The following is a 13268-nucleotide window of genomic DNA, read 5'->3' as shown; positions in this document are numbered from 1 at the left end:
AGCACCAAAAGCTACATCACGTTTCTAAAAAGCAAGGCTTGGCAAGAGGATAGGCACACGGTCCAAAAAGCCTTGCTATTCGTCACAGCTACAGAAAAACACAATGGCTGTAAACTTGACTCCTTGTGAGAGTTGAAAAAGCTTCCCTGCTGTAATGCAACACCATAATTGATTCAAGGATGCACGTCTAAAATGTTTCAAAATCAGCATGCAAGAAACCAGCCCGAGTTAGAACTCATTCAAGTTACTACTTAACTTTTCATTTTTAATGTGGAAGGGTACAAAAGTCTGGATGCTTATATACACTTATCCAAGGTTCTGTGATCTAGAAATCAGGCTAGAATCTCTGTCACAGGATTTTCAGTACTCCCTGGTTTAGCTGAAACTATAAAAATAAAAAAATATCTTTTGACATAATAAATCTTTGCTTAGCTAGAGGTGCAAAAAAACAAAGTATTAAAAACTTTTTTGAACCTTATGAAAGGTTTGGATTCAACTTAATTTTGGGGCAAACATTTGGATCAATTTGATCTGTGCATCAGTTAATCTATCCAAAATGTATGCTAAAAAATAAATCAAATCACAATTTTTCTCCAGCTACAGTACTGCTCTGTTTAGGGGCAGTTCTAACACTAACACAACCCATCACAGCAGAAAGGAAGCTTTATGAAAGAAATTCTAACTCATTCACAAATCCCGCACACAAAAACAATACAGGAATGTAAGGGATGTAAACATTTCAGAACTGTCCATAGGAAGTGGGCACAATAAACCCATAAGCAATACATTTGGTTTAAGAGCTAAGAGAATTTCAGAAAACCTACACTGGTAATGGGCTAAGGGCACTGTCAACATAAGCAACACACCTATTTGGCATTTAAAAGATCACCATCGATTTGAAATGTGGTAAATTTAAAAAATGAATAAAAAGTAGTTTCACGTACTACATGTGCTCTTGAGTGCCCACACCACCTTTTACAATAAAAATTTCCTAATTTTTGAAATGTTTTTCTTTCTCCTGCTTCTCTGAGCAAGACCCACACAAATACCACAGGAAAATGAGAGAGACCAGGTAGGTGAGGATATGTTTACACTTAAAACACGAAACCAGTAGGAGAGCACTTCAATCTCCCTGGACACTCAATAACAGACTTAAAAGTGGCCATTCTTCAACAAAAAAACTTCAAAAACAGACTTCAACAAGAAACTGCAGAACTGGAATTAATTTGCAAACTTGACACCATCAAATTAGGCCTGAATAAAGACTGGGAGTGGCTGGGTCACTACAAAAAATAATTTTCCCTCTGTTGATATTCACCCCTTCTTGTTAACTCTTGGGAATGGCTACATCCACCCTAATTGAATTGGCCTCCTTAGCACTGACCCCCCACTTGGTAAGGCAATGCCCATTTTTTCATGTGCAGTGTATTTATACCTGCCACTGTATTTTCCATCCATCTCTGATGAAGTGGGTTATAGCCCATGAAAGCTTATGCCCAAATAAATTTGTTAGTCTCTATGGTGCCACAAGGACTCCTTGTTGTTTTTACAGTGGTGTAGACACTCACTACAGCAATGGGAGGGATTCTCCCATTGTTATAGTTAATCCATCTTCTTTGAGGCCATGTCTACACTTACAAGCGTACAGCAGCACAGCTGTACCGATACAGCTGTGCCGCCGTAAGAGTGCTCATGTAACCACATTATACCAACGAGAGAGAGCTCTCCCATTGACATAATAAACGCAGCTCAACGAGTGGGAGTAGCAATGTTGGTGGGAGAGTGTGCTCCGCCGACATAGCACTGTGCACATGAATGCTTATGTTGGCAAAATTTATGTCGCTTGGGGTGTGTTTTTTTCACACCCCTGAGTGACAAACGTTTTGCTGACATAAGCGCTAGTGCAGACCTGATCTGAGATGTGGTTACTAGGTCAACGGAAGAATTCTTCCATCAACCTACCGCTGTGCGCATAGCAGGGGGTTAGGTCAGCATAGCTACGTCACCAGGGGTGTGGATTTTTCACACCCCTGGGAGAGGAAGTTAGACCTATGTAAGTTTTCATTGTAGACCAGCTCTTCTTCAAGTCTGGGGAAAGTAACCTGAGTGTTCAAGCTAAATTCAAGGTGGTAAAGATTGTTAAGCATAACAATTCTACATACACACGTTGTAGGAGACAACTTAAAACAAAGTGGGCAATTAACATCTCTGCAGTTGTAGAACAATGGAGAGTTAGCAGGCAGTAGGGTGTATTACAAACTGTAATGAGCCACAAAACCAGTGTCTCTGTTAAAACCATGGTTTTTAGTGTCCAGCAGAGTTATAAATTTTGACGGAAAATGACTGTTTATTCTATGAAAACAGTGAAAGTTACTATACACAAAGTGCTGTCAAACCCACAAGATAAACAAGCTGAAACGACAGAGAAAATATTTATCTTCTGTTAATCTCGATCATCTATATTCATCTTTTGTGTTATGAGTAACAGTAGTAGGTCAAAAAATTAGTTCTAGGTGTAATTTTTAGTTTGATTGTGTCCTTTGACATGTTGATATATCACGTTTATTAGACTTGGATGGGGAAAGTGTAACTGGTATCCTCAAAGTCAGCAGAAGTAGCTTGTGTTATACTGGTACGAGTTTTTGGAATTATCTTTCTCGTGTAGTCAGGGCTTAAATTCAGCTGGAGTTGTCCAGAGCGGAGCTCCGGTAAATTTTTTCAAAGGCTTTAGGTAGAAGCCCCGAGCCCCGGCACTCCCCGCGGGGCAGAAACCCCCAGCCCTGGGGCTCCAGGAAATACTATATGAGATTTTAAACCCTGCATGTAGTCCAGTGTTTGCTGACTGGTTATCAGATTAATATGGTTATACTTCACAGTTTATCTTTATTACATTTGATAGTGTAATGCAGAGATTCAAAATTTTCCTTATTACAAAATATACTGCAGATCATCTCTTGGCTAGGAGTTTGTTGAACCCTCTTATGTACCACAATGCATAGCAGATAACCAGAAGCTACAGTTTTAGTAATTATCCTAAAGGCTGGATGACATCACTGGTATTTTATCAGCTTTATGGTTTCCCTGAAAGCTGATAACTTTTTTTTTTTTTTTGATTTGTTGGCCTGGTCAAGTAATGTTGCCAAAGTCACTTGGATTTCACAAGGCATGCCATCCATGCCTTCTTCTCTTCCTCTCTTTCACTTGCACATTGTGTGTAGGTATATCGAGATGGATTCCAGGCATGCAATGATTGATATGTGCTTGAAAACGTAGCATTACACACATTGTATCATTTATGTCATGGTTAGAAAATTTCTACACATCTAGTCTACATGGTGGGTTTTTTTGGTTGTAAACGGACTAGTTTTCCTATTATTATTGCTGTCATTTATTACTCATATGCTGGTAGAACCCGTAATATGGTAGGTATTGGGCACTCACAAAGGAAGACACAAGTCTCTATCCCAAAGAGCTTATCCGTTTGAGTAGGCAAGCAACATAAATAAGGGTGAAGATGGGCAAACAATCAAAGTATGTACAATATACTTCATACCCATTGTTTTTTTCAACAATTAAACAACACATCAGCTATACTCAACCTATTCAGGATAATGGGCCAATTGCTTATAGATGTCAGGGAAGGTCCGAGTCCTGAGGGGTGAGTGGCAGCCTTACGGATCAGTTGAGCGAGGGTGTTCCAGGGTGTTCCATGCATGGGGGCAATATGGAAAAATGCATAACTATATGGGAGAAGCAGATCTGAGGGTGGGCAGGGCTGACATCACTGGTGGCATGCTGCCTCTCCTGCTCCCTGCCCATTACAAAGGAACCCAGCAATACTAATACAGCTTTAGGGAGACATGGTTTCTTTTACATCTTCAAGAAGCTGGAATGTATTGTCTCCTCTCTTCCAAGACCCTTCACCTTTCTTTTGCTATTTGTACTTTACTCACTCATGTCTACCCCTGTTTGGGGGGCACAATATTTCTCTTCCTCCTTATAAAAGTTAGTGGGGAGTGATTAAAAGAATTAAAAATACCTTTAAGGAGTACCTGTCTGACTGATTTTTATAACAGTAGGAGCAGATTCTGCGCTCAGTTACACTCATGAAGCTCCACTGAAGTCAAGGGAAAGAGTATGAGTCTGACCAATAACTCAGTTTGTCTCCCTGACTACAGCCCATATTTAGTGCTGCCATTACAGATTTATGATGGGTCTAATGTCAAGTTGCTACTTCACCAAGCACCAATCTCTCTCCAGGCATGAATCTAGCATTTTATACTAGCAGTCAAGGTTCCTAATGAATCCCACAGTTGTTGTGCTTTTTTGCTGAATAAATAATTACACTAATCTGCACAGAATACTTACGCTTCAGGATGTTTCTCTGCTCTAGCTCTTCAGTTGTGGGCCTCTGGCTAAGTCTCCTATGAGTACAAATTACACGACCATTTATAAACCAAGATTTCTCAATCAAAGGTTAACAATAAAAACAGCAGGTTGCTTTGTTAAAGTCTCCAATGCAACTCCTTTAATCAGTCTTTTAATACTCTTCATTTTCCACTGAGGGGTAGGTGTGCAACTGCACGGTTAATCTGAATGTAGTTTCTACAACGGAGCACATACACTGGGTACTGAGCAGATATAAGTCTAGTTTGAGGCATGGTTGGCCACTTAGACATGCCAGTGACCAATGTGTGGATGCAATCATGGTAACTGTGTGTGCAAACCTTTAAAAAAAAAAGACTCTAAAATACTCCACTTTGGGATCTAGTTTGATGGAATAATCTGTACAAAAAACCTCCTGTACTGTATTGTAATATACTGTGCAACTGTTGGAATATTTTCATGCATTTATAAATTCTTTCAATTTCATTTGTTTTAAACACAGCAAAATGCACACTACTGACTGACTGCTGCATATATGCAAAGTCTGGAGATTTAAATCAAAACTATGTTAGTTACCTACATGCCAAAAAGTATCTGAACATTTAAAAAATGTCTGAAAACCACTTATTTTTCAGGCTTGTACCCTACAAAACATGGCTAATATTGCCATAAATTTACTAAAGAAATTCACTTCTGGGCTGCAAAGAAGCAGAAGAAGTTTCAACAGGGAAGTTAATGTTGGGTATCTGTGCAAGTTAGGAGACCCAGAGGCAGCTTCTCTGTCTAGTAAACTCCTGTGATTCACCAGGGAGCATCACTGGCATAATTAATCTCATTGTGTCCACCAGACTGCATTAGATAACCTTAGCCGGTCTGTGGGAAAATGGAAGGAAGGGGCAAAGACAGGGGTGGGTGAGCGCATGAAGCTTCAGCAGGGGCTGGAGCCACAGAGGTAGGCTGGAAAGTGGGATTGAGCAGCTGAGCTCCGCAGGATGGACTTTCTGGTAAGAGAAGCAAGTGAGATGTAGCTACAGGGGACTGGCACTGAATAATGGAAGTTCCCCACAAACACATAGTATTCCATTGATTTGCATTGTAGAGAAGAAACCTGTTAAGGCAATAGGCTGCAATAACTGTGTATATATATTAAAGTAGCATATATTAATGGAGGACTGAGTTATGTACAAATTTTCAAGTGTGCACATGACTATCTCCAGCTTACAGAGTTTGAACAAAGTCAGACAGGGTTAAAAATGAGTGATATTAATCTGTTTAGCAATCACTCGTTGTGAAAAGTACATAGAAAATTTGGACCTGATCCAAAACCCATTGAATAACAACAATATTAATAATATAAAATAATATAGTACCTAGCTCTTATATAGTGCTTTTCATCAGTAGTTCTCAAGACTTTCATTGACTTCAGTGGGTTTTGAATCAGACCCTTAAAGTGCCAGGTGCTGACTGAAATGTTAAAAAGTTTGATAAGAATAAGTGTTAAACTTCATAGTGCTTACACAGGTTTACACTCCCCTTTAAGTGTAAAGCTCTACATGAACATAACTATGTAGCCACTAAGGTGACGTATAATCTATTATCCATGGCCAAAATTCAGCCACCTCTGGAGTGGAGCACGTCAGTACCACCACTACTATGCAAGGCATCTTAAGACAAGAAGTTAAGAACAGTGTATTCATTTTAACCTATGGAGGAAATGTAGGTAAGCAGAATATGATTACTGGAGTTGGAATTTGGCCAGGACAGCAGTGATAAGAACCACACACCTATATGATTAATTAATTATTATTATTATTATTTTATTTTTATTATTTATTAAAGGGAAAGGGCCCCATGAATTCCACACACATGATGCATCACACCTACCATTAAGGAATAAAATATGTTTTTAATATGGCTCTCAAGTACACAAAATAATTTAGTTCATGCCATAAGAATGCATCAGATGCTCACAGACCTGGCAACCCAGAATATCCTGCACCAAATACCGTGGCTGCATTTAAGATGTGATGCCAGTGTTCTTGGTTTTTTCTCTACCTCCCAAACCCACCCTCAGATTGCAATGGATACCTCACTAGCTTCGTTCCAATCTGATGTCTGATTTCCTGCCTCTCCTCCTCAGAGGTACGCTGCAAGATATTTTTGTCTTCCAATTCTTTTTTAGATGGTCTGTTGCCAAGTTTGATAGCAAGAGTATCCCTACGACGGATTTTACTTGCCAAAGAGCCTGAGGGAAAAAAGGAGGGGGACAGTCAGTTCATTCACACTCAGGTTACAAATGCAAACTATCGCAAGAACTTTTAATACATCCCCACAGCGGCTGCTTTTTCCACATGCAAGAGAGGAATTTTAATTAACATCGGAAGAAAAAGAGTTCCAACTTGGTTCATGACAATAAAAGGCTGAAGGACTCAGAAAAGAACAAGCTGACCGCCAAGATGTTCAAAGGTAGTGAGTGAATTTACAAGCTTCACCCATAGTCTGTGAAGTGATATGATAAAAATGAGAAATCTGGTCTTGAATCTACCTGAAATCTGGTACATTACAGATTACTTTATTTATTTTTTTTAAAAACAGCATGTTTAGCAAACTGCTTCTCTTTTCTTAAGCCTTACACTGTTCAGTCTAATTCTCCTCTTCTCCCTCACTCCCCCTCATTTTTTAATGCTACTTAGCACTTTTATAGTGCTTTTCCTCTTCAAAGCACTCTGCAGACATGACCTAATCTGTGAAATCATCACACAACAGCAAATCTTTTAAAAGTGCATTTAGTGCATGTAAAGTATTTTAGATGGAAAGCTGTGGGAGCTGTAATCATCTATTCATTAAAAACCTGATACAGCATGGACAATGACAATGCAAGCCTCTCAACACTGCCCCATTAATATACTTAAACTAACGGTAGGACCCAATCTCAAAAGAAATCAACTGAGCTACCCCGTACCTCTATGAATAACATTTTGAATACTGCCTGCCTTGTATTGGACCAATGGCCAAATGAATGAAATACTCAAGTAATCGCATAACCAAGACTGCCACTCCCCTGCATCCCAACTCAGTACAGTGACAAACGGCTTCCTCCTGATCATTCCAAGATAGGTCACTCCGATTAAATTTCAAAACTTTCACACACACAGTGTATCATCTGTGCTAAGAGAGTCAAATGCCTGAGAAATCCATAACCAAAGATGAGGGAGGCTCTTCCAGAAAATAGCTGAGTTAAACTACCTGCTCACTGATGGGTTACTTTTGCCATTCATATAAAGTGACCATCTATCCCCCACACATCCCTCTTTAAATTGTCTTACTTTCTGCACTTGTGTTATCGTCGTCATCATCGTCATCATCAGTGTAGAGTATTGGCCCATCTGAATCAGAGTCACTGGTGTGGCTCTCTTTGCTGCTTTCACTTTCCGGATTGGCCATAGGCTCAGGAGGTTCTTCTGTTGGTTGAGGACTTGCTAGGTTAGGAGTCTCCTCTTCCTGGTCTTCTTTGGTAACTGAACTGTTGATACATAATAAAGATGCTGTAACATTAAGATAAGCAACACAGAACACCAAAAGGAGACCGCCTGGATAAGCAAGCATGAAAATACAAGCTCTTTTATTCAGACTGACTTAATCTTATATATAAAGAGATGCAAATGGTCTTAATGATGAGCTGCATCAGTAATACCTAAAATGCATTAACAGCCAACAATTGGAGGTGTATACAGTGCAGGAGATTCTCTCCTGAGCCAGAAGTCTGCTTGTGGTAGGGGGATGGGATGGTACAAAAGGGCCAGTTCCAGCTCCCCGATCTGAAGGCCAGCCTGGCTCCATCACTGACTGCTGCTACCAGGTAATTCTAAGTTACACCACTCGTGTATGCCTCTCCTTAGTGGAGCCTATATCAGTGGAGGACTGGGGCAACTGAGCACAGCTGCACCATGCCCAGTGCCCTTCCACTCTCTGTGTGGGATGAGGGGGAAGGACAGAGGCACAGGGGCTTGATCGTGGTACAGATGTGCTAGACGGGAGTTCTCTATGCCTGGGGAATTCTTTGCTGGTGATTAACATTTGGATTACAGCCCCTTTATGCCATCTAAGTGCAGAAACTAGAACTGCTTATTGTGGTTGTGAATGATGTTGATTTCTCTTGTGAGGAAAACAGAGCACGGTTGTGATAATGGGGCTGACAAGTTTACCCTAATTGTGAACTCAGTCAGTAAGACGTTACAATAACCTAAAATAACAAATGTTGATGAAAAGTTGGTCAAGTTGATTTCAGTAATTAATGTTATATACAGGTGCAAGAGAACCAGACATAGACACAAAATTAGTCCAAACAAAAAAAAAAAAGACCACATTGATATGATTCAAGAACTATGTTGAAATCATGCTTGATAAAAATAGAAGCTGCAGAACCAGAAATTAATGAGCCAAAATTGGTGTGTCGGATACTAGGCCTAATTGGTGGACAAAATAATGAAGGGATGGGCTATTCCACCATCATTCCCTTTTTGGGTCCTTAAAAGAAAGAGACTGGGGTGGAGGTGGGGGTCAGTGGAAGAATAGATGGAGGCTACTGGAGTGAGCTTTACCCTCATGGCTGCCAACTCCACCATATGCTGGGACCCCCCAGATCTTCTTCGTCCTAATCCCGAGGGATATTCTGACCAAACTGGGCCAGAGAGAGGGACCCAGTTACATCACCACTCCAGATGAATCACAAACACTGCTTTAGATGAAATGGGATCAGACTTTAACAACAGATGCAACAACAGCAGCTCCAGCCCATCTCAGCGAACTTCTCTTCTCCCCAAATGGACAATTATTGCCATCTTTGATACCATCTAAGAGTCTGTCAAACAAAGGGGGGTGGAGGTTTCCTTCTAAATTTTCTCCAGCTAAAGGGAAGGGAAAGGGAGAAGGGATGTTGTTAAAATTAAAGCCTTTCTTAATACTTTACGTTTCCAGTGTTTTAACTGTTCTTCATTCTTCTCTGTATCTTTGATAAAAGGTTGAATGATTTTTAACTGTGCTTGCCATGGTACTAAACAGGCTAAGGTCTCTGGATACCAAACTCCACACCTTGTTTAACACTGTTTAATGCTGACAGTGACTGGATTCAGGGGCACCAGAGCAGGGGGGCCAGGGGGCTATGGCCCCATCACTTTTAAAAGTCGGGGAGCTATGCCTTAAGGGTGATCGATGGAGGGGAGGAGGCAGACAGGAGCGAGTGGGAGGCGGGGCCTTGGCAGAAGAGGTGGTGCAAGGGCAGGGCCTCGGGGGAAGGTTATTTAGGGTTTGGTATTGATACCCATCACTGTAATATTTGGGCACCTTCCTGTTATGCAGAATGGCAATAGTGAAGTCCCTTCTGGACTTTATAGAGTCTCTGATTTCTCTTCCTTTCTGGCTGATAAAAAAAAAATACCCCAAGCAGACATTTCTATTATTATTCTTATAAAAGGGTGGCAGAGGGGAGCAGTTGCCATTGCAAATGTCATTCTGGTTATGTTGGGAAAGCATTTTTGAGTTTTGTTCATATATTTTGCCACTTCTACTTTCGACTGGGACATGGAAGTGTAAAGGCAAGTGAAAATAAATAATAATGAAAAACAAGTTAACTAAAGTTTTGGATCTGATAGGCAAAGATGCAAGACTGCAAGCATTTCTTACTTTATCTGAATCGTTTCGCCACGCCAACAATGAGCTGAGTACCTTCTTGCTTATAAACGACAGTAGAGTCTTACCATGTTGTGTTTTCTTCACTCCTATCCAGGCTACTGTCTAGGGCTGCCCTGCTAAGGTTTTCATTGTCTGTTTCATGTTCAGTCTGGAGAAGAGGATTAGAATCTGAGCCTGGGACGGACAGGCCTGCTTCGCTGCTAATGGGTACATCTGGTGTTTCTGGAGAGTCAGTGGACTGACTGGCTGAAGGAGGAGAAGGCGGCGGCGGTGGCGGCGGCGCCGTGGGAGGAGGAGGGACAATCAGTTTGCTCTGCTGGTCTGTATCTTCAGCCTCAGAAATTATGACGGGAGGTTGCTCTGAATGAGAGTTTTCCAAGTTTGTTTCTAAACTGTCTGCTGCTGCATTGGAGGAGGAAGAAACGTCTCCGTCTGCATGGGTTCGTGGGGTTGACTGCTTCCCGGGTTTCCTTTTGCCCTTGGAAGTTCCTGATGTGCCCGTTTTACTAGGTGCTGTCTCCTTACAGGCTTTTGGATGAGATGATGTGGATGAAGGAGACTGTGAAGAAGATGACTTGGAGACAGATGATTTTTTTACGTGAGAGGAACTAGCTAAAATAAAAAAGGACAATCATTTTACAACCTCAGAAATGCAGTTTTTCTTTAAACCATTTGAACTGTATCATGACTTGATATTTTAATAATAAAGCAACTATACTTAGTACTTCTATAACTCTAAGCATTTGACAAACATCAGCTAACTAATTGATCCTCACAAATCCCCTGTGAGGCAGGTAAGTCTTATTAGTTCCAGTTTTAGAGGTGGGTAGAGGCAGAAGGTGTAAGTACTTGCCCAAGGTCATTAGAGCTGAGGCTAGAGTTCCTGATGGTCATCACTGTGTGGTGACCGCTAGGCCAATGCCTAGTAATAATCTTAAAAATCCAGTTTAAAATAATAACACAGTTGTCCTGACTGAATAGCTAGCTACACATCAGGAAAAATTTTCAGAAGTGCTTGGGTGACAGAAGCCTGTCTCATTTTCAAAAGTGACTCAGAGACTTATGAGCTACTGACTTTCAGTGGGACTTAAGCATATCAGTTCTAAATTACTCTTGAAAATGAAACTTAGTTTCCTAAATCATGTAGGGGCTTTTAAAAATGTTACTATGTCTGTGTATAAATCTTGATTCACAATCATTAAAGGATTATTGTACTGTACATCCTCCTGTAGATGTACATGCATGTAAAGCATTTGTGAGAATTAGTTGCATGCATTCTGTGGAGAAATAGCTCCAGTGAAAACTTCCCTAGTCCCTCTTTTCTAAACAATGCTGGCCCCAAAAAGATACAAATAACCCCAGTTAGTCTGCAGCTAAAGCTAATAATCTTCAACACTAACCTTTCCTATTACGTTTTTTTGTCAGAGTATTATAGACTGTCATCATTATTGCCATTCCATAGCACCTTTATATCATCCAATTATGTCTTGCAATGTTCTTGAAAGGCTTTTCTCCCCCATTTTACAGATGAGGAAACTGCTAGCTATTTTGCCCAAGGTCACACAATGAGTCAGTGGCTAAACTGGGAGAGAATACAAGAATTCTGACCCTCATTTAAAAACAAAACAAAATATACAATTAAATCCTTTTAATCAAAACACTGGTGAAGTCAAACACTTTTTTTGGTAAGGGGAAATGCACTAAAATTAAGACAATGGGAGCACTTAAAAAAGAATCACATAACAGATCAATTGATTAACATTCTGAGTATGGAATGGGGTCAGCAGGCCCCACACTGAACCAGGGTGGGGAATAGAGGAATACTGCGCTAGGAGGCCCTGGTCTTCAACAGATGCAAAGCATGTTCCCAGTGGAGGAATGTTTTAGGGGCACTGGCAGCCCAGAAGGAAGGGGGTAGGGGAATGAACTGTTCTGCACTGCACTGCATGTGGCAGCAGGAAACAAGGCTGATGCTGAGAACTGTGCAGGGAGTGGCAACAGCTTTGTGAAGGGGAATTTGGGATCCCTTGCTCTTTGAGAGTTGAAAGCCCTGAGACAGACTGACTAACTGAACTGGACACTGAGGACATGTCTACATTGCTGTTAGACACCCAGGGCAGGCCCATGCCAGCTGACTTGGTTTCCTGGGACTCAGACTGAGGGACTGTTTAATTGCAGAGATCGGGTTAGCTCTGGGACCCTCTCACTCACAGGGTCCTAGAGCCCGGGATCCAGCCAAGGCATGAACATCTATACTACAATTACACAGCCGCTTAGCCCGAGTCAGCTGGCACAGGCCAGCTGTGGGCTTTTAATTGCAGTGTAGACATACCCTAAGAGGCTGAGGAGCGTCTGCTTAGCCCGCAACCATGCCCCAAACTGAAGAGCATCAGACTGACAGGAAATGACCAGGGGGATACATAATTTGGGGTAACTTGTAACTGGGCTGGCCACGCTGAGAGACTCCTTGGGGCTCTGCGCTGGTATCTGTTGGAGTGTGGGTCCTCCCCAGGTTGCCTCCCCCCCCCCAGCTCCTTTGTAGTGATGAGCTCTGAGGGAGCAACTGGAACATGAGGGGGTGAATGAGGCTGCAGCTGGGGCTCCCTCTGGGATGACTTGACTGGCAGAACTTGTAAAGTCATGAGCTGACCACTAGGCCAGATGGTCACCAGACCTTCCTGCTACAGAGTAGAACAGAAGGCTAACAATGTGTAACAGAAATTCACTTAACTGTATCTTTAAAACAGTAGATTATGATGGGAACCAAAATACAGCTATTTGCCAAACTTATTACAGTGAAATAAGCTCATGATACAAAAACAGCTTCCATTGCATGAAGTCTGAAACAGGAAAGTAATAGAGAAAGCCTATTATGCCATTTTCTCCTCTAACACAATATTACGGAGTACAGACATTTAGAAGGTTCTCTGGTATAGGGTGCGACCTTAGGCAAATCACTTGCTGCTCTCTTTATGTCACAAACTAGCTGTAAAATGCACAAAAGCAGGACCTCACTGTAAAGCAGGTATTGCATATAAGCAGAGCTTTAGGGGTAACTAATTTACAAATCAATCAATCAAAAAGAAAAGAAATATAAAGGCAGAAGTGGCAATTTGCAATGGAAACAAATAGTATCTTATTCCTGCACAATATTTAGTAGAAACCTTTCTGTGAAGGTGAAGGGTGCTTAC

General features: G+C 41.3%; 1 protein-coding gene across 5 annotated transcripts in view; it reads right to left on the bottom strand.

Annotated features, from left to right (window-relative positions):
- Positions 1–13268, bottom strand: part of PHACTR2 (phosphatase and actin regulator 2) — a 220067-nt gene that overhangs the window by 20361 nt on the left and 186438 nt on the right. For all 5 annotated transcript variants that reach the window (XM_038396947.2, XM_038396944.2, XM_038396946.2 and 2 more), the window contains 4 exons: positions 10143–10689; positions 7713–7909; positions 6475–6631; positions 4369–4424 (listed from right to left, as the gene is read on the bottom strand). In XM_038396947.2, the coding sequence (XP_038252875.1) occupies positions 4369–4424; positions 6475–6631; positions 7713–7909; positions 10143–10689 (957 nt within the window). The remainder of the gene's footprint in view (positions 1–4368; positions 4425–6474; positions 6632–7712; positions 7910–10142; positions 10690–13268) is intronic.

This window comes from Dermochelys coriacea, chromosome 3 (assembly GCF_009764565.3).
Source record: "Dermochelys coriacea isolate rDerCor1 chromosome 3, rDerCor1.pri.v4, whole genome shotgun sequence".
In the NCBI taxonomy this organism is placed as follows: Eukaryota; Metazoa; Chordata; order Testudines; family Dermochelyidae; genus Dermochelys; species Dermochelys coriacea.
This window is presented reverse-complemented; position numbering and strand designations above follow the sequence as displayed.